The sequence below is a fragment of the Daucus carota genome, chromosome 3 (assembly GCF_001625215.2).
Source record: "Daucus carota subsp. sativus chromosome 3, DH1 v3.0, whole genome shotgun sequence".
Taxonomy (NCBI): domain Eukaryota; kingdom Viridiplantae; phylum Streptophyta; class Magnoliopsida; order Apiales; family Apiaceae; genus Daucus; species Daucus carota.
In genome coordinates, this window is record NC_030383.2 from 40,631,302 (window position 1) to 40,654,573 (window position 23,272).

A 23,272-nucleotide genomic window follows, 5' to 3' on the forward strand; every position below is an offset into this window, starting at 1 on the left:
ATTGAAATGAGGACTTTGCTCCTGTAAAATTAACTTAAAAACCTTATGAGATTGATTAGTGGAGATTGAATAAACTCTTAAGATTCACACGCCTTTAGAGCGAGCAAATTACTTAGCAATGAATACTAATCAAAAGCGGAAAACCAACTTTTAATAAATTTATAATTATGTCAAAACGTCTATGATAAAACATGTTGTAGTTTACTTAGATACGGTACTTCAGTACCGAGAATTTCTTTCAAGTGTTCACAAAAGTTAGTGTACTATCGTGTATTTATAATCCTTGTGGGATTCACATATGACAATATATCATTCATCCAAAGAGAAATTCTTCTTCCAATATATACACCAAGAAACATTTTATCACATAATATAACATATAGTATTTTAATCAGGTGCAACTCAATTCAATGTTAACTAGAAACACATTCTAGTTTCCATCTGCTCTGGCCAGAGACTTTATGAGTTGTCACCTATAATTTGATATATAATGATAACATGTATTTGTCAAAATAATTTTGTGTTGGACTGCTGGTCCGAATCCCTGTTCCATTTGAGAGGGTGTAGTTCTCGAGAGTTTGTTATACTGCTTCTGGCAGTTAAGATCCTTCTAGGATGATTATTGTCAAGTGGGTCGTATAAAACTTAAATCGAACCTTCACATATTGCGGGACTATTTCGCAATCAAATAATCATTTCCACCACAAATACTATTACTCTTCATGACCAATACAAGGTCATCATACAAATATCTGAGTTTCACATAATAATTTATTTATTTTTTGAAACTTCATCTTGTTTTCACAAAAACCTTTCATATCCCACTGACTTGACACCTTTAGGTGTGTTAACTGCAGTTTCAAATATTTCTCTATTAAGAGATAATGATTCGTACGGCGCACTATTTTCACAATTTCGGGTGTGAGAGGACTACTGGTCCAGATAATTTTTCTTTATAATTGCCTCAGTTATATCCTTTATTCTTTGGCCAATTATATCAATATTTTCTAATAGATTCTGCTTCATGATCCTCATTGTTATCAATAACCTCAAGTTTTATAAATATCATCGACGTCGATTCAATTTATGGTTCCACTTTATTCTGGACAAGACATAGTATATCGAGATCTCAATAATTTTCATTACTTTTATTTTCTCTAATTTGTCATGTCCATAATCTCTTCCGGAGATCCTTCAATGTCATATCCATAATCTCTTCCGGAGATCCTTCAAAAATTATTGATTTCTCAATCCAGCCATCATCAATTATTGCTCCTTTTCACTTTTTTTGGTATAAGATATATATATGGAACCAACTTGCCTATCACGCTTCAGGCGTTCTTTAGACATAATAATATCTTGAGGTTATCCCTCTGCGACATTAATATCATAGGAGCATATGTGGCCGGTGTTTGTGTCATAGTCACTATTTTTGGTCATCAAAATGAATTATCTTATGAACTTCTGGTTCATATTCTTTATTTTGAGGATCAAGATGAGGCAATGATAATTCATTCTTATATTCTATTTTCACCGGCTATTTATTTACTCCCCCTGATTTTGAGAAAACAACTCATCAAGTCATAACAAATACATATTGATGATTCCAAATGCACTCATATGTAATATATGAATCGATCTTACTAACGTGGTGGAAAATCTATGATGACCAAATAATTTATTTATGATGGGGGGGAGATTAAGAACAATTGTTTATATGATGCGAATCGATAAATATGTGATACAAAATACTCAACAATTATTATGGACGAGATAACACTCGTTATGAGATTCACCAGCATTATAAGCATATATTCCGAATAACAAAGCTTGCATACTTCAGGATGCAAGTTGATAATAACTTCGTATATTTTTCACATGTCTCATTATTCAATAATGGGATATTTATAACTCATGTCATATTTTCATCTATTCATTCTCAAAGATGAAAAATCACAACTATATCTTTGCTGGTGATCAATTTTGCCTTAAATAATACATGTATCACTGAGAAGAAAAAAACTTCTGGTTTACTTCAAAATCTACAGGCTCTTCAACAAAAGTCCATATAAAATATTAATTACTATTCGCATCTTTATCATTGAGATGGCTTAGCTAGTCAGGCCAAACAATAACCTTATAAGTAAACTTCTGGTTTACTTCAAAATCAATATCAGTTATGCTTATTATAAATTAGTGGAGAATCTTTCTCCAAATTACTTTTAGTGCAATGAATTAGACTCAATATTTAAAGGCACATAATGATTTTATCATTTACCAAGATATCATATAAAGATTTCGAAATAACACGTATTTGAAGCATGAATATGTAATATATGTTAATATGTGAGGAGGACAACTTGATATAAGTGACGTAGTGTGTGTGGTCACCAAATCATCTCATCTAAATCATAAAACATGTTGTTTTTCACTTTCTCAAAACTTTTAGTGATCACATAAATTCAATGATTAAATATAGAGACATGCAAGGACCTTTTTAATATATATTAATCGAGGATATATAGACAACGACTAGATATAAAGTCACACATGATTCACATAAATAAGAATGATAGAGAATTTTTGCATTCTTCATAAAGATATTAGCTATGCCACTAATTAGTATGCACAATCTGCTTATTATGATAATTAAGCTTAGTATCAATTCAAATCTCAATTTGAAGTAGATAATGACTTTAAGGAAATCAACTTTTGAATTACAGATATGCATATATGACTTTTAATAAATAGGACAACCTACTATCATACTTGATACGTTATCAAAAATAATCTCAAAACATATTAATCCAATATCAGAAATCAAAGAGTATCAATTTGCTCTATGATAAAGTCATAGAATTATGATAAAGTCAAAACTGACCAGTTTCAAAGAATATCAATTTACTCTATGAAGATCATTTTATCTGGAAATGTATAAAACACGAAAAACGTAGGATATTCCGAGACCTTTCCAGAATGGTAAGGCTCGTTAAAAACGAACAAGTAATGAATTCAGAAAACAAATATTTGTGGACTGCAAATGCAGAATTAGCTCCTGATTATGATAGTATTTTGATATTTAAGGCATCAAAATCACATAATATGATAATGGAATGTAAAGACAAAACGTAGATATCGAAAAGAGATTTCCAGAATGGTATCGTTCATAATATTTGGATCAATATTCAATTTACTATGAATTTTAGAAGTGACAGCAAATCAACTTGCATCATATAATCAGATTACACAAAATGCAGATTTTGACATACTTATAGGCAGATTTTAGAAATACGCGAAAAAGAAAAATTATAGATGATCAAAAGACCTTTACAACGAGTATAAGCTCAATAAATTCCGATGGACTAAAACATATACCAATATCATCCACAAAAGTTAAACAAAAGTAAACATAAACATGATCACTAAAAATATAATATAACATGGAAGATATTAATCATAGCCAAGTAAACAATTTACTATGCCAATATCAAACCAATCAATAATAACAAATATACAGAGAGAGACACAAACATATTAAGATTAAGCAAATATATGTTACTCAAACTAGATAGAAAACAATTTACAATACCTACAACCGAAGTCATACCATGCAGATGAATTCACAAACTTACATATATAATATCGTAAATCTTAACCAATTAAAGTTGTAGAAAATTGATGGACAAATATCTTTTATCTATTAATTCTGACGAACAACAAATTTAGTGTGATTTTTTTATTTTTTTTTTAGAAATGCAAGATTAACATATAACTCAAACATAGACGTTTATTTAGTATAATATCATAAAATGTAAAGAATAGTGAAAGGAGGCGTACCTTAAAAACTTACATTATTGTAAGTTCAAGATCCCTTGCTTCAAAAAAATTCTTTACCCAAATCAATGATAAAAACCTTTACCATCCGAAAGTATAACTCGCTCTTTGTACCAAAATAAGTGCTCGTCGATTATCCCATCTCAAATTTTCAAATCATGATCCTTTTGAATATGAGTACACGAATAGCGAATCTTACAACATAGAAACAAAACAGAATAGCGATTCGTGCTGATAACGTGTTATGTAATAATATATGTAAAGAGACTGTTGAGAGAGCTAGACAAAAGAGAAAGGAGAAGATGTGATTGTATATATCATATGTGTTACACACATGTCCTTTATATAAGATTACAAAATCAGTTATAAGTAAACCAAAGGTCTAGTTAGTGAAAAGCCAAAGGTTTGGCTAATGAAAAGCCAAAGGACATCCACATAAATATATTATTTATAACATCCTTCTCTTTTAGTTGTCGTATATTTATTTTTATTGATCAAATTAATTAATTTTTAATCAAAAATTATATGTCATTCTTACATTATTTTATAAAATTAAAAAATACATGTTAATTTCAAAAAAAAGTTACATGTTAAAGTAGATTAAAAATTATTTTTGATGGCTTAATTTTTTTATTTTTATCAATTAATAAAATATTAATAAATTTCAATCAAATTTTAGTCAATTTGACTGGTCAAAGTTAAATGTGACGATAAAAAGGGCGGGATTAATATAATATAGAACATTCAAGAAAGTTAGATCATGTAATCACATGACATGTAGACATTTACACCCTGCTCCCGGGTTTTAAAAAGGGAGGAAAGCAAGTGAAAAGGAAGTAAAGTTATCTAACTTTCACTCCTACTCGTGCTCCCGAGTTTTTTAAAAGGAGGAAAGCGAGTGAAAGTGAGTGAAAATATAGCATAGTTTCACTCCAAAACTTTCACTCCAAAAGTGGGATGAAAGTGAAAGCACACTTGCTTTCACTTGCATTCACTTGCTTTCTCCCCTAGATAAACTCGGGAGCAAGGCCTTAAAATTTTATGTGAGGTCTTGTTCTACATAACCAAACCAAACCAAACATACTCAGTATATCCCGCTTAGAGCAGGGTCTGAGGAGGGTAAGATGTACGCAGCCTTGCCCCTGCCCTTAAAGCAGAGAGGTTGTTTCCGTGAAGACCCCCGACTTAGTGCACAATAAATAATATAGCGTGTGATATAATATTAATATACCTTAGCCCATGGTCTTCTTCACATAGGACTTACCTAAACGGTTCCGTTTGTCGACGATGGGTGACAATGATCTGAAACGGAGATATCAAACTGGATAAGAACTACCACTACTTGCACACTTTTTTGAATTAACTTAATTCCTTCTTGTGTAATCCATCTATGTCGGTTCTGCTTCATCAAATCTTTCAACAAAACAACATCTGTGATGATCCATTAGTACGCACTAAACCTTATCAAATCCTTCGACAAACCAACATCAATGATGATCCATCTTACCAAATCCTTCGACGAACCAGCATCCGTGATGATCCATTAGTACGCACTAAATCTTACCAAATTCTTCGACGCACCAACATCCGTGATGATCCATTAATACGCATCGGTTAATGTAGATACAATGTTTGTGTCTATATCAACGAATCATAGAGAAGGAATTCTTGCGATGAAAACCGACTACAGGAGTTGCTCGAAGAAGAAAGACAACAGAAAATTATTCAGAAATTTGACATATTCAAATCACATACACTGCTAAATTGTAGGGAGACACGCTAAATTTTTGGGAGAGATAGATAACTGACAGGGCAAAGTAAATCGGTGTTCAAACCCAATTTCCGCGAAAATCGAAATTAAAGCTTGATAATCAGAGGTTTTTGAATAAAGATGACAGCTTCTTGGGTGCGTATGATCCTTATTCTTGGCCTTGGTGATAGAATGTATGACTATACAATCAAACGACCGTCAAGTGATAAAGAATTTGTGTGTGTCTGTCAACCGTCAAACTACAGATTAAGGTACGCATCGACATCTTTTGATTCAGAAATTTCTTGATAACCTCATTATAATTCACCATTCTGTATTGCAGTCTCTTTTTTGCTATTTGTTTCTCTCCCTAATTTCCCTCTCAATTGAATCTATGCACACATACATAACCGTGGCAATGATTGCCATGCTTCGATTAAGAGAATTAGGCAAGCAAAGTAGAAGGTCTAGAAAGGAAAAGATTATTCTTGTTCTACATTTCATCCTTTATTTCCGTCGAATATCCCAAAATAATACAACATAAAACAAGAACATAAGAAATTTATATATACAAGAAATGAGTTAAGTTCTATGGAGTACAAAAAAAATTGGAGTATTGGAGTACAAAGTTTGATAAAATGTAATCTAATCATCTAAATTTCAATTTTTTTGTCCAATAATATTTGTTAATATTTGACAACCAGCACATTATGTTCTGCAACATAAACATCGTGATCAAATGGTAGAATAATTACCTTTATAAATCATATGACTCTATGTTCTGCAATATAACTAATAAGCAGAACAATAATCTTAATACTTGTTAAAGTTGAAAGATATTAATGATTAATTGACAATTATGTGCAAGACAACTTATAAATGATAGATTATATCAAAATTTGGATAATCAAAGATGTTATATAGGATCAAACTAAAAAATTATGATTTGTACTTCAATACTCCAATGTTTTTATGTACTCCATAGAACTTATAATAAAATTAATTAAAAACTAATAAAAGGGAAAAGCCAACAAATTAATAATTAAATAGAAAAATTATATTCACACGTTATGATTTTTAGTAATTTGCACCCATATGTTTTAGACTTTTAGCTAAACATATTTTGCACTCAATAGTTTCATGACAAGTATTTTGTATCTTTTAACTTTAAAACCCGACATACTTCGAATCTTTTAGACACTTTTTCGTCATGGTTTGACAATTACCGAGTCAACTGAGGTATTCTAAATATTTCACATTAAATTATATTTTGCATTCCTTAGGTTTTGGCTAAATGTATTATGGACCAAGTAACTTTGCTTATATAACCATTAATCATATTCTCTTCTTCTTTTTTGCTAATTTAATCATATTCTCTTTTAATATTGATGACATATTGTTTTTGCAATTTGACTAATATATTAATCGCATTCAAAAAATTATACAATTTAATGTGAGTGACAAATATAAGGACCGATTGTTCATATAAACTGAATAGTGTCAATTAATTAGTATCACATACAATTAATCAATGTCACATACAATTAATTAATATGATTATATTAAAAAAAATTATAGAGCACGGTTGGATAACTCAGTGGTTAAGAACTTATCCTCTGTCATACTCATTTGTAAGCAGTGGCGGACTCAGAATTTTTTCTCAGTGGGTTCCTTGTTTTATTTTATTAATATAAATAATAAATATTTAATTAAATATTAATATTTAAATTTTTGATATTAATATTAAATGTTAATTTAAAGAACAACGGAAATTAAAAGGAATATATTTATACAAATATCTTAATAAATATGAGATGTTAAATAATTTCGAACAACAATCGCCTAATAATTAATAAGATTTCTGAATTATTAAAGTAAATTATGAATTTGGTAAAATATTTTAGTGGGTTCCCGCTAATTTTAAATTAATTTTTAACCGAAATTTACCTTATAATTACATTTCGGCGAGAAGTTGAGTGGGTGCCCGGGAACCCATAGCCAAAGCTATGGTTCCGCCCCTGTTTGTAAGGTTATAAGCCATATTTATAAAAAAAATAGATTATAAAATTATATCATCGTCATTATTCGTTGTCGAACAAAAAAACTTTTTGAGTTTCCGGGCAAACATCTCAGAGATAGATGGAGAGAGGTAGAAATTTATCTAACGAACCGTAGTGTCTTAATTCCGAATGAAATATCCTTATGTTAAAAAATAATTTTTCATTGCAATCTTAAGAAAAAAAACGAGTTATTAATAAAGTTGATGATGGTAGGAACATATGTTATCTTTCTATAAATTTTTATAAGATATATGTGTTAATTAATTGTATGTGATATTAATTAATTAACATTAATCAATATATATATACATAAACAATCGATTCTTGTACTTATTATTTATTATTGTATAATTTTAAATGTGATCAGTATACTACTCAAATTAATTTTGCAATAGTTTTTGCGAGAATAATTTTCTTGTGCGTAGATGTACATATAACAAAAACCATTTTCAGGACGAGAAATGCTATATCCAGAGTAAATTTTTAATATGCAGAGCAAACAAGCATGAAAAGACAAAACTAGCCCCGTGCATACACAATAACAACAAAAAGAAAAAGAAAATAATGTGAGAGATAATTTCGTCTTTTCATGTTTTTTCATATTTGGATATAAAAACTTGCTTTGGATATAACATTTCCCTTTGAGGACCAACGGCAACGAGTTTCGCCCGTGAAAAAGACTCAGGCTGCGGAATATGAGAATGATCAGTTCATGTAGTGTCTGCTTATTACATTTGAGCCCTCCCATTGAATAAAAATTCGCTATAATATCAGCAGGTTAACAACATCAGAAGCTCCAACATCCATTACTTTGTTATTTCAGATTAATATAATTAATTGAAATCTTATAGTTATGAGTAACTACCTTGAACAACATATACAACCACTTCTTTATGTTCCTCTAAATTATTTTTTATTTTTTTTTTGCTAAAAAAATTATTAACATTTCAAACATTATAAAAAGTAATAAGATTTTAAAAAACAAAATATAATATAAAAATCATGCGCCCCATGTACCAATATATACATGGAACTTTTATCACTAATGGACTTTTATCATTAACTAGTCTTTTTTGACCGCGCTCCGCGTGCGGGCTTTCTAAATCTTTTTTTCTAAACACCTTTTTTGGGACATTTATATATTTAATTTTTAAATATTAGTAAATTATTCACAAAAAATATATAAATATAAAATTAAGAATAGCGTAACAACATTATTTATAATATAAAGTTTAATTGTGATAATTAAAAAGATCATCATCCACTATGAATTCAATTGTAAATTTTCTAAAGAAAATTCATTAAAAGAAGATTGTTAAAAAGGTATTCTACGATAATAAAAGCATACAGTAGCTTAATGCCTAACAAAAATTAAAAACGGCCTCTCAATAACAATTAAAAGCCTTAATTTTTAAAAAAAAATTATTGACAATATTAAACACATCATAAACGTCTATAATTGATATTTTCATCAACATTCCAAATTTTTTTTGAATACAATAGTAAAATATTTAAAATAATGAACAAATTCTCGATATTTTTTTATACTTGATGTATATTTCAAGCTATTTCTCAAGAATATACACATTTAACAATTTAAATATTTTTGATATTTTCCGTCTCTTACCTAACCAGATTACTTGTTTTTTAATTTCGATCGTGAACAAACGATTCTCATTAATATTTAAATAAAAATGGAGAAAATATTACGGATGTTAATTTTAGGTGTAGAATTTAAAGAATATATAGTCAAATTCTACGGTGCACACCCCAAAATACCCAAAGTCGCCCAAACAATACTTTCAATCGAAGCAGGGCGTTGGCATAACTATCGAGCTCGGTTTTTTGCGGGGAGAAGAACACAACGCAAGAAACGCGTTCATCTTAGGGATCAACAACAATCAATGTTTGTTACATCACAACTTCTTCGGCAATCAAGGGTATGATTCTTGTTTTGCTGTCATTACATTGTTCGATGCGTTACGAATCGTGTTGATATTATTTCCGAATGTTTCTGGACTGTTTTTGTGTAGCAAGTATGAATACGCCATTGTTACATTACTTACATGATTAGGGGGTCGTTTGGTTGGAGAGAGGGTATGAGGTTGTAATGAGGTTTCGGGTTGAGGTGGTATAAGGTTGAGGTATCATTTTTAATATAATGTGTTTGGTTAGGTGCTGGAATGAGCATATATAGTTTAAATATTTTTAAGTGATTAATTATAATTAATTTAAAAATATTCTTGAAAGAATTTTTTTATATATCTATGAGTCATCAACTTCATTTGGTACTAATAATTTGAATTTAATGACATAAATAAAAATAAATAAAAAAGACAAACAAAGTTGATTCCTCAAACCTATGTTTCATACCCACCTCTCCCCTTGGGTATGAAAATCTCATACCTTGCAGGTTTGAGGTATGGGTTTGAAGGAAAAGAAAATCTAACCAAACACCAGGTATGGGTTTGGTATGAACGAAACCCATACCTGATATCAAAAAGATGCGAACCAAACGACCCCTAGAAGATTTCGAATTGCTTTACTACGCCCTGATGCTTTGAATATAACTGTGATTAAGGGTTAACTTCGTCTGATCATGTATTCTATATAAATAGATTTGTCAAAATATGAGATGTTTTTGTCTAATAGATACTTTGCTGTGGCATTGTTTCTGAGGTAATTAATTTCACTCTGTAACGATGCATCATCAAGTGTTTAAACATGTATATAGTGGAATAAACAGGACATGTTATGAATTGTTTGATTTTGGTTCATGGCTTATGGATTGCACAGCGATTAATTTTATTTGTAGTAAAGAATTGTTTAAGTTTAAGTTTAATATAACCATAGAGTTTAATAGTTGAAGTTTATACATTTTTGCGTAGTGTTCTTATAAAATTACAACAGGTCTCCCACGCTTTCTGGTAAAGCTCTATGGTTCCAGAACCTTGATGATGGTGATAGTAAGCACAAAACCTATACTTATATATAATTTGTTAGTTTTCTAATAGAAAAAAATCAAGCTGCAGTATCAACCTTCCTAATATTTTCTGCAAAATTACCTTCCCAGTTTGTCCATGCAGCAAATTTCGATATCCCGTCTAATGTAATACTCCAGATCCCATATGGGAGGGAGCTACACATACACTACAAAAAGCAAATGCAGTGCTTTACCTCTATAAAACCACTGTATACAGAGCTGGGTATTTTATATATGTTTGATAACAGAGTCAATTAGTTGCCTCATTGTTGTTAATGCTCTCTGTTGTTTGTATAATGTTCTCTTTGCCAAGATTAGACCGTCGCGATGATGACACTGTAGACATATACAACAAAATCAAACATATACATTATACAAACTAGGAAATGAATATTTATTATAAAGTATTACATTTCTGATTAGTCATAACAGACAACGGAGTCCTGGCAAATGACGACGATTCTCGTGATGCATCCGAAACATCCATATGATGATTATCTCGTCCTGGCGTATTTTCTGGTATATTTCCTTGATGATTTACAGTATCTGGAAACAAATATAAGACACGTACCACAAATGCACAGTGTCAAATGAAATTATCATCATAGAATTACCAGCACAATACACAAAATCGTCTATTACTAATCACAGGCTTATCATACATCTCAAATTCGTTATCTCGGAAAAAGGGGTCCTGAGAAAGGACGGACACTGATCATGTTGACCAGACGAATTTGAATGACACATTTGATCTTTAGATGATGACTTCGGTGGTCTACCCGCACTACGCAATGTAATGTCACCTATTAGTTTGAACACCGAAAGAAAATACCATACTCCGAGCAAGTCAATTTATACAAATCAATTAAAAAATATTTCTCCATATATGAGTGTAAAAAAAGCACACCAAGACTTGGTTCATTGTGTCTTGGTCGACCTCTCTTCCTCAAATCTGTCAAGCCAACACCATTAAATCCAGAACCTAAACAAAATACAGAGAAAGGCATCATGAATTATCAACGGAAATACCAGACTTATGCATACGCAAAACCATCTAGATTATCTACTGATCGTATTTAATTGACATACAAGAACAAATTAAAGTGGTAAACAGGCCGACTCTGGGACAGTACATGGAGACTTGGTAACTATTTAGGACAGACACACAAAAAAAGATGTACACGAAGAACATAAAGCAATCAAAACTCTATAGTAAAATACAAAGTAATACCACCTGAATTAACAGGATTTCCCTTTGGACGGCTCTCTTGCGCTTCGTGTTTCCCATATCATGTGTTTCAACAGCATAGTTGTTGATCGACGCAGGATACTTCGAAGGCCTACCTCTTTTCCTCACTGCGAACTGCGGTATATTTTTTAATACAAAAACGATGCAAATTAATATCAAAATTGCGATGATAGTACACGAACGAAAGCAAATTATGGTAGAAAATATTGGTTGAATTTGTTGAAATACCGTTGTTCTCCACTGGTTCCTCAGATTTTTCCGTAGATTTACGTGGTCGTCCTCGTGGTCTGCCTCGTCGTAGCGGAACGACGTCTGAAACAGCAGACGTCCGTGTACTGACTCTGTTATTATTTCGATCCATTTTATTCTGATTTATATCGATCATTGCTCTCTCTACGATGCGGCTGGGCTTGGAAGTACTACTGTCCATGTTAGAGTAGTAACCCTAACCTAATATATCAGATAAAATCACATGTAAGGATGGTTAATACGATCTTAACATCATTAACGGCATTCGTGGATGAGGCGTGATCATTGCCTGATTGCGGAGATCAACAAAGATTTTAGTTTAATGATGATTAGTGAAGAGGATTAAAGATCAGTTGAGAGGATGTTTGAAAATTTGAATTGGGAGAGGAGATGACATGGATAATGGGATGATTATGTGGCATTGAGGTGGCATTACGTGGCATTGGTGACGTGGACACAATGACACATTCAGGAATTATAATATACATAGATGCTACTATAAAATTTGATGTATTATATTTTTAAGTTTAAGTAGGGTTTATATTCTGGCCCCCTCTAAAAAATCTTCAAGGCTCCGTCACTGCATGGAAGGTGCGTGAGATTGCAAGGATCAAGAGGGATATAGATGACATAGAAGCAATTTTGAAGGAGAAGGAAGAGATTGAGAGGGTAAGAAATATAACAGAAGAAGAAAGAAATAGTGGGATAGGAGAAATCTAAAGCCTGCAGCTCCTTCCAACCAGAAATGAAGGTTTGTGCCGAAATACTACCATAAGGGTGCCTTTTACCAAACAGTTTTTGACCATCGCTTGTCAACTGCCGATTCAGATAATTTATTCAATCGTGATATCTCTGCACGGCTGCACCAAAATGTTGAGGCTAAAATAGTCATGCAGTTTAAGCATTTTGGCGGTACTGGAGGAACAAGATGCACTCATCTCGTCAACGAGGACACCACTGATTGGAATAATCCGTAAATGCATTAGTTATTGTCTTAAATATTTCTTTCAGCATTCATCCTTTTAAGATATATATAAGCTTTGTACAGTGTTATTTAAGATCACTCTAACTCTTTAATCCGATGTCTAATTGCTAATAGCCTGCCTATTTTGTTGCATTTGGTGACATATATTTTGTTGGTTAAATTCTATTTATTCATCTATCATTCCAGCATCTAAGTATTGGGCCTCAAGCAGCTACTATACTACCTTAGTGTATGCAACACAACCAGAAGTTCTAAAAAACCAAAGCTAAGTGTAGCAATCAGCAAAAAGAGTTATATAACTAAACCCGTCAATGCACAAAATAACATAACAATCAGAAAATCTCAATCTAATAGGATATGAAACACGTCTTATCACGCCCATTACAATTCCTATTCATCACAACCAGCAGCCTAAGATACACGTTAAGGCCGTCAGAATAACACCGACGCAACTTCTATTATACAAAATCATTACTCTAAAGAAAGACTCGAACAATCTAATTATCACCAATGGAATCTACAATTTCCTTGGACTGGAAATTAGACCCTTACCTAGCCCGTGGAAAAGCACTGACAACCAAACATATATTACATGCATCACATAGTACCAGACCCTGTTCTTCGGCACCCTTAAAAAACGACAATCGGACGGAATGGGTTTTATAGAGGATATCTCCTGTTCAACTAATAAACAATGGATTAACATTCATTCACAATAAGATTTTTAAGAGAATCAACAATCCTGACTACATAACTCCGACAATGTGTATAGTAGAAAAACTCACGAACACAGTTCAAAACGGAATGTTATCTCCACCATTATACATCAGCTGAAATTGCAACTCATGCTAACTTGGAAAAGAAATGACCCTTATTCGAAAGACCAAGCAGAACATCTAACTGGATGTCAATATTCCCAACTCCACATATTAGATTTTTGCATTGGACAAAACAACAACCTGTAGGAATTTTGAGCCTTGACCCAATAAACAAAAGGTGATACAGAAACTCTTTGTCTATAATTTTAGTCAACCTTCATGTTGAATATATTTGGTCAACCTCAGTTGTAACAAGATTAAAGACCGTTTATTATCATATTAAAACAATATATTTTATATATTATAATTTCAAACAATAATAACATTTCATTTTTAAAATATAACCAGTATCATTGAAATAAAATATTTTACAAATTTTCCATATGTCTTAGACGTGTGCAATTTAGCCCGACCTTTTGTACCAAACACCTGTTGGAGATGCTCAGAGGAAAACCAAATCTGCAGAAGGGAGACCGAAAATTTGGTCACACTGATAAAAAACAAACTGATTCTAATTACATTAACACAGAGAACAAGGATTCTCTCCAATCAATTTGTCCTGAAATTCTCAATGTATTGCATTCAGCGCAATTATTTTTAAAGAGGAAAATGAAGACAACAAGGGGTCCATCAATAAAACTTAATTGATCCAGTAACCAAAAAAAAGGATAAAGAAGACATAGATGATCAGCAATGCAATTATACATTTTTATAAAGAATAGATTACAAGATAATTAAATGTTTACATGCAATGCATGAAAGACAATCAAGCAACAAATTTGGTCTCTAGCCTTAAACCGGAAGACTTGTAACAGGAATACTAGCAGAGATGGAAGAAGAAACGCTAGGGGATGGGAGAATGGTGAGCATGAGAGGATTTTCATTGGCCCCTTCGTCATCATCTTCATCATCCGTGTCTGCTGTGTTCAAATGCACGCATGAGAATCGTTCAAGTGATGCGAAGAATGCAGCAGATACGCTGAGACCCAACCAATTCGCCAGATCATTTACTCTGTCAGATGACATGTAAGGTGTGATGCTTAAATCCTCTTCCATCTCGAAGCTTCGTTTATCTCCAGCACCAGAGAGATAAATTTGGTTCTTTTAGATGAATGTTTCAACAGATACTAGGTGCAACAAACAACGGAAGATCTCATTTTTGGCCTTTTTATTTATTTATTTTTAAAACCATTGGCCTGTTTGGTGGAGTTCTGTTTATTTTCTATTTTTTGACCGAGTTAATTAAAGGATTAGTATGCTATGCCATAAATTAAAATCCTCTTGAAAATATCGGATGTCAAAGATTTATTTTTTCAATTGTACAAAAATTAACGCGTTGGCTATGATATCTAGACTCCAGATCAGTAAATGCATTTTCCATAGCCTGCACCAGAACAGAGAAAATTGTAATTACTTGTTAACAATCATTTGAGAATAAAAGGAATGAATAATCATGTTATGGTAGTGAAATAAGTGTAGAGAAATACTTGGATTGGAGATGGTGGTGGCTGCAGTCTGAGCAAAATCACAGTCGTACCCATTTTTGGCTGTAGTCTGGTAGTATGCATTCATGGCGTAGGCAGCATGAGCTCGGACGGTGTCAGGATAGAAGCATGCACCTCCTTCTTTGATAGGTCCACAATCTATTCCCAGTCCACATACATAATCAATGTTCTTCTGTAAGTTTTCGTCGTTAGCTTCTGGTTTAGGAAGGCACCATCGTTTTCCACTGTTTGGTTTCGGCTCTGGACTAATTGGCACTCCAACAACTACAGGAGTTGGGCTCGAAGGATAATTTACGTTTGCCTGCCATGATTAGATCTAACTATTAACAAGTAATTATGTGCATTTGATGTAATGAAGTAATGCACATGAAACAGGTTGATTAGAGAAACTTTTCTGTAATAAACTTGCCTTTTTCCTTAGAATACCGATATCATAAACAGGGGTCATGTCTGGTTGGAAAAGGCCAAAGTTCCTTTCGCTGGTTGGACCCGGCTTAAGATTTTCATTGAAGAGTCCAAAAATGTAGGTCTCAAATGTCCGGTTAGGCATGAGTGGTGTGCCAACCCCTGATGACACATGTTGCATAAGTTTTCCATTGTACTCGGCTGCACTGTCCACATCAACCCCAAGTTGGCCAGGTTCGCCCTTTGATGGCCAACCAGTTTCTGCTATGACAATCTCTATGTCATCGAAGTGAAGGAGTTTTAATGCAGAGTGGACTGCATCTAATTGGGCATCTAGCATGTTTGTGTATGTAAGTTTTGTGTTTTCATCTAAGACTTTTGAGTTGGTCCTAAAGAGGGCGTAATCTAGTGTGTCTTTTGAACAGCCAAAGAATGGATATGGGTTAATCAAGAAGGGGGAGCCTGTGGCTTTTAAAAAATCAAGAATTTGTTTTAGGACCTGGTTTTCATACTCTGGCCTAAATTTTCCAGCTGAGGGCGGGCTGGAAGTTAAAAGTATGCCTAACGAATGTGGTGTTGAGACTTTGATAAGACGGTCTAGTGACACGCCAACAAGGGCTGTGTGAATGGCCTGCATAGCTGGGACAAGATTCTCAACAGTGAGCTTATCTCCCGTGGAGACTACTTCATTACCCACAAGAATTCGGACAATGTTGGTAGCTGGGACGTGACGTACAATGTTGGTTTCTAACCACTCTTTAGCATAACTGAGCTTGGCAAGGGATGAAATTTGGTTGTTTGGAATGTTAACTGTGACAGCAATACCTGTGTGGGCAAAGGCTTTTATGGTGTCAGCGTTGGTGTCATAGAGACGAACACGATTAATGATGGTGGAGTGTAGGAGGAAATGTGCCGCTTGTACAGGATGAGGAAGGTTGTTTGCCACTCTGCCATAATTCACACCAATGGTTCCCTTCACTCCTAAGATATATAAACAAACAACAAAGCTGATAATAACATATAGTCGAGCATAGGGGTGTATTAGGATGGAAATATTAAGAAAAAAATTTAGTAAATTTCAGACTGAAATTATACCTGGGATGTAAGTTGATGCGATGAGAACTGGTATACTGATAAAGATTACAGCTAGATTAAGCATGGATAGTTTGTTATCCATGATGGCGTGGTCAGTTAATGTGGTTTCATAGAGATGAGGAATAAATAGGCAGATGAAAGAGTGTTGTCTAGGAGATGCTTTTCTTTGTTTGTTGGGGATATATTGATTCAAAGCTTGATCCTGGAGTGTTGCTTTATTCATGTTTTTTGTATCTTTACTAGTAACATACATGCTCTCTTTTTAACACATTATATGATGGTTACTTTGTTAGTGAAACTTTTTGTAAAGAAAAGAAAGATACTTCATAAAAATTTAGTGTTTATTATGAAACAGATTTCAGGGAAGAACATTTCTATGCTAGTATTTCATCTTTTATAAATTAGAATAAAAAATAGAAATTTTAGTTAAAACCTTTTCTCAAATGCATGCCTGGACTGCCTTCTTCAGCGATAAAACACACGTCTAATCTCTTACCGCAGTCTGATGATTGATAACGGAAGCTCTACTTGTGGTCAGAAACGACAAGTACTCAGAATTAGGGGAGACGATGTTAACTTTGTAAACAACAAGAACAAAAATAACAATATGTAGCAAAAGAAAAGGGGGAATGAGGAGAGAGCAACCTAAATGGTCATTAGGCTTCATGCTTATTTCCAATCTGGTCATTTTACTTAAAAATATTTTACTCTGGTAACTGTACTATTATTAGTTTCACTAATCATCATTCTGTCAATTAGCTGTGTATAACTAACGGAAGAATTATGTCATCGGTAAGTCTTTTTAACTTGTGTATTTCAATTTAGAATATAAAGATTAGTTTTCTATATTTGATATCAATTTTATTTTTATTTTGAAAGGTGAAAAGGAAAAAAAATACGGAAGCAACAAGCAATGAGGCTGAAGCTGAAGTTAATATCTGACTTTCATTGATTAACCATTTTATCATAATGACCTGGAGCTTAACAAGGAGTCTGCAAAAATTTGGAAGAATGTTTATTCTGAGTAATTTTATTGGTTGGACATTAAATATTATTTGGAAGCTACTTAGGTTCAGTTTTACTGCATGAAATTATTTTCAGCAGCTTGCACTTGGTAAGACTATGAACATGTTTTTTCCTTTCCAGGTGCTTGTGTTTAGTTAATGTTAGGTTGGAAAATCATGAGGCTGCATTGATTTAAGGATGTCTGAATAAATGTTCTCTGCAAATTACTTGGAGCTACAGGAGGGCGCTTGCTCTAATGGTATCTTCTTTACAGAAGGTTTAAGATTAGAGTTTGCCAGCAAGAAAATGCGCGAGGTTCAGTTGGCAGAATAAATTCCAAAGAGGGAACAACATAGGGATTTGGCAAATTTAACAAATGAAAAATGGAGTAGATAAAATCTCCACAAAGATGATGATAACAATACATGTTGAATCCAGCAATATATTCACTCAACTAATTTTTCTAGTTGTCTCCGTCTAGTTCTCTCATCTGATTGCATATATATTTTCTGTCGAAGTTCTTTCCTCCTTGAAGCCAGAGTGATTTGGCTGTCTGGTTTCTCTACATGGACATAAGTACTATTTATATGTTTATTTATTGTAATAGGAAATGCAAGCAAAGAATAGCAGTGTACAAGTTATATACTTTAACAGTGTGACTAACAGAACTACACCATATATGGCCTGTTGTAACACCTAAAAAACTGTTGGCAAAGCACCAAAAGTGTTACTGAAAGTGTACAAAAGTGGCTACGGTAACACTTTGACCAAATTTAGTGGTGTTACTAAAATCGGTGAAACCATAGGGGTCTATTGTTACACTTTTTCTACTTTAGGTCACATAGTGTAAATATGTAACCGTAGACCTCTATGGCAACATTATTTTAGTTTTGGTAACACCATGATACTTAGTTCTCAATATATACTAGACCAGTCACTTCTAGCTTTAATAAACACCTCAACGTAATCCAAACATGCAAATAAAAAACTGATAAAAACAAATAAATAAATACAAAACACAAATAATACAGACCACGCAAGTAGATAATCGAAGGAGTGCTGATCAGGAGTACATATATCAGTACTCTACTGTAATGCATATCAATCACACTCACATTGTTGAGTCTCTGATTTTTGGACAGGGCAATTGCATTGGTGAATATTTTGAGCAATCTAGCCTCCACCAAATCAGTCACTGGTGCTTATTTGTGAGTTTATACTCTTCCTTTACTTACCAAACATCAATGTTTGTGTCCCTAATTTCTGCGTTGCGTTTTTTTCCCCTTGTAATTATAGGTCTGTTGCAAACTCTTTCAGTCTTGGAAACTATCCATGGATCAATTGGTAAGTCTCCTTCCCTCTCTCTCTCCCCCCCCCCCCCTCTCTCTCTCTCCCCCCCCCCCCCCTCTCTCTCTTTCTCTCTCTCTCTCTCCTTCCCTCCCTCCCTCCCTCCGCCCCACTCTCTCTCTCTCTCTCTCCCTCTCTCTCCCTCTCTCTCTCCAAATCAACAAACTGTAGCTACCCATACATTTTCATTACAAATTACCTTACTGCTACATATATCCATACTCTCTCTATTACAAATTAAACATATAAATCCAGACATGCAAACAAAAAAACTGAGAAAAACAAACAAATAAATACAAAACACAAATAATCGCATTCAAGACCTAATTGAAGAGCAAATAAACATAAACCCTAAAAGAAGAAGCTAGCATACCTGTACAAGATCCAATTGAAGAGAAAATTACGACCCAACCAAGAACCCCAACCGTATGAGAGTGGAAAATCTGATTTAGAGCGAGCCCCAACCTTCAAGACCCGAATGCAGAACCCTAACCCGATTGTAAAGCTGATTGAAGACCTGATTGTAGAACCCTAACTGAGTGAAGACCCGATTGTAGAACCCTAACTGAGTAAAGCCGATTGTAAAGCCGATTGAGAGGGAAATGTGGTCGAGCAAGAGGGAGAGTGTCTGAATGAAATGAGAGAGTGAGTGTGTTTAGTTTTAGGACATTTTAAATCCCCGCCTACATTTTTCATTAATTTTAAATCGACCCGCCCACATATATATTTTATATATATATAAGCCGCCTAAAATTTCAGTTACTAGTTACACTAATTTTTATGACCAACGGTAACAACACTTTTGGTGTAACCGTAGATGTCTAATTTCCTATATGGTTACATTAAGTCACACTAATGGTTACAACAAAAAAAGAGTGTAACTGTAGATGGCCTAAAATAATTTTAAGACATCTATGGTTACATTTTTGCTAGTAACACTGAAAAGTTTTGTTACAACAGGCCATATATGGTGTAGTGAGAATGACCATAATTAAGTAAGTATGTGGTTAAGTGACTATTAAAAAATAATTAAACCAAAATGACCAGATTGGAAATAAGTATGAAGTTTAATGACCATTTAGGCTGCTCTCTCGGGGAATGAGTGGCTTCCAGGATTTGACGCGACAACATAATGCAAAACATATTCTCCCTGAAACCATCTTAGCTACTTTCCTACTCCTGGTTCTTATGGCCAAATAATTTTGCCGCAAAATGACATAGTGATCTTTATCTGCCAAGTAATGTAACACCAACAAATATCTCTACTTATCTGAATTTGCTGGAAAACATTCTTATGAGCTGCACCAGTGTAAAACTAAGCTCCAAAACCTTAAGTTGTAACATTTCTTGCATAAATGAGTATCCATAAGCTGACGGCCCCCTAAGCAGCAGCAGACGACAAGATGGTCGTGGATGCGAGGCTATGGAATACTCATTTAAGCAAGAAACATGACAAAGAAGGATAGAAGAAATTCTTAGTTTACTTATTTCCATTGCTGAAATGAACTTTATTCTGGTGGATGGGGCCTCAGAGCATAAATGGAGAAGTGAAGTATATGTTGGTGGTACCAGGTATAGTAGTTTTGGTTGTTGGCAACAACCCACAAGGCTGCAACAATAGTGAGCAGCATACCAACCTGTTAATTTGCATGTGGTGGTCCTGGTGGAAGGGGGTGCACGGAGAGAGCAGTCTAAATGGTCATTAAACTTCATACTTATTTCCAATCTGGTCATTTTGGTTTAATTATTTTTTTATTAGTCACTTAACTACATACTTACTTAATTAAGGTCATTCTATTAGTCACACCCTTAAAGCATATAACTTGTACACTGCTATTCTTTGCTTGCATTTCCTATTACAATAAATAAACATATAAATAGTACTTATGTCCATGTAGAGAAACCAGACAGCCAAATCACTCTGGCTTCAAGGAGGAAAGAACTTTGACAGAAAATATATAGAGGGACTAGACGCAGACAACTAGAAAAACTAGTTGAGTAAAAATATATTGCTGGATTCAACATGTATTGTTATCATCATCTTTGTGGAGATTTTATCTATTTATCCATTTTTCATTTGTTTAATTTGCCAAATCCGTAACTGAACCTCGCACATCTTCTTGCTGACAAACTCTAATCTTAAACCTTCAGTAAAGAAGATACCCTTAGAGCAAGCGCCATGCTGTAGCTCCAAGTAATTTGCAGAGAACATTCATTCAGACATATTTAAATCAATGCATGAAGTCACAGAAAAAAAGAAGCATTTTTAGCAGATAAATATAGAAATGCTACCTAAAGGCATTTTTAGCAGTTACATAGTTGTGAAAATGTGATATCTACAGGGCCTATTAATTTTAATTTGAGGCAGTGTGGCTAAATGTTATGGCAGAACAGCCCTATATCATGTGTACAATGTTGATGCAACTCATGATTTTCCAACCTAACATTAACTAAATACAAGCACCTGGAAAAGAAAAAACATGTTCATAGTTTCTGTATTTTTTTTTCTTTTCACCTTTCACAATAAAAATAAAATTGCTATCAAATATAGAAAACTAATCTTTATATTCTAAATTGAGATAAACAAGTTAAAAAGACTTACCGATAACATAATTCTTCTGTTAGTTATACACAGCTAGTTGACAAAATGATGATTAGTGAAACTAATTATAGTACAGTTACCACAATAAAATATTTTAAAGTAAAATGACCAGATTGAAAACAAGGAAGAAGTTTAATGACCATTTAGGCTGCTCTCTCGGGGTGCACGCAAGACTATAACAAAACATGGCTTAAAAAATAAATGCGCATCCAGGGAATCGAACCCTGGTCAGTACCGTGGGAGGGTACTATGATACCACTACACCAGATGCGCCTCTTGCTGTAAAATTGATGATAAACTCTTTATATTTTGAGGTAGAATTGAACCCGAGAAGAGATAAACGTCTTGGCACATGATCTAGTTTCATGTTTTTAATATTACTAGCTTATAGCCCGTGCAAGGCACGAGAGCTTTTTAATTATTTATAAACTTTTTAAATATATTTTAAATGGTGTGGAAAAATTTAATTTATAAATAATAAATTAAAATTTTCAATAAAATAAAATTCGAAATTATGATTTGTTTGTAAGTTAGAACTTTGGTAAATACATCATCACAGCCATTAATGGTTTCAAATAAATTATTTTAATCAAGCAATTCCTTTTCTCGTATGTATCATGCCAAAGTATTAAATTCTATCTATCAAATTTTAATATATTTTGAGTGGAATACATTATGCCAACTCCTATTAGATTATATTAATAAATGTGTTTTATATTAAAATTATTATAATGTGATTTAAATATTTTTCAAAAAATTTATATGGTTCTAAATTAAAATTGATAAACATAATTTGTTTTGAATTAAGAAAAGGAATCATAAATATGCAATAAGAAGGTAGAATCTATTTTGGATTAAGAAAAAGTTTTTGTATTTGTTCCTCACATAAATCCGGCTTATTAATTTTAAAATATATTATAAAAAAATTGTGACGGTGAGATTTATATGATTCTACGAATAAAACTGGTAGGAAATATTTATTTAGGATTAAAAAAAATCATATACATGTGAAAGACAGAATTTGTTTTGGATTCATAAAAGGAATTATAAACATGCAAGTAGATATCAGTTGTCTTCTAGAACAGAATTTAATTTTGTTCCAATCTAACGGTGCTTATTTGTTCAATATAAGATCCAACTGATGATAAGCTTTTGAACCAGAGGACCATGCGACCAAATTATCTCCCTTACGCTTATTATATATAAGTATATAATATAATTTTAAGGGGTCATTTGAGAGAATCAGGACACGCATTGCGTTGGCACATAAATATTCTTACGAAATCGTTTTTGACAAGGAATGTAAATACTTAGTATATCCCGGAGTTGTAGATATCCACCTCATCACCAAGTTGTATAACCAGTAATGTGGTACAATACTATTT

At 33.0% G+C, this 23,272-nt stretch overlaps 1 protein-coding gene and 1 non-coding gene across 2 annotated transcripts; both read right to left on the bottom strand.

Annotated features, from left to right (window-relative positions):
- Positions 1–15,186: 15,186 nt before the first annotated feature.
- LOC108211490 (glucan endo-1,3-beta-glucosidase) lies at positions 15,187–19,931 on the bottom strand. The gene is made up of 5 exons (XM_064088833.1): positions 19,659–19,931; positions 16,934–18,500; positions 15,843–16,819; positions 15,416–15,734; positions 15,187–15,312 (listed from the first exon to the last, which is right to left on the bottom strand). The coding sequence occupies exons 2-5, from the start codon at positions 17,184–17,186 to the stop codon at positions 15,290–15,292; spliced, it is 1,572 nt and encodes a 523-aa protein (XP_063944903.1). The 5' UTR covers positions 17,187–18,500; positions 19,659–19,931; the 3' UTR covers positions 15,187–15,289.
- A 2,158-nt stretch (positions 19,932–22,089) lies between these two features.
- TRNAG-CCC (transfer RNA glycine (anticodon CCC)) lies at positions 22,090–22,160 on the bottom strand. Its single transcript has one exon. It is a non-coding gene; the product is annotated as a tRNA-Gly (tRNA).
- Positions 22,161–23,272: the final 1,112 nt, after the last annotated feature.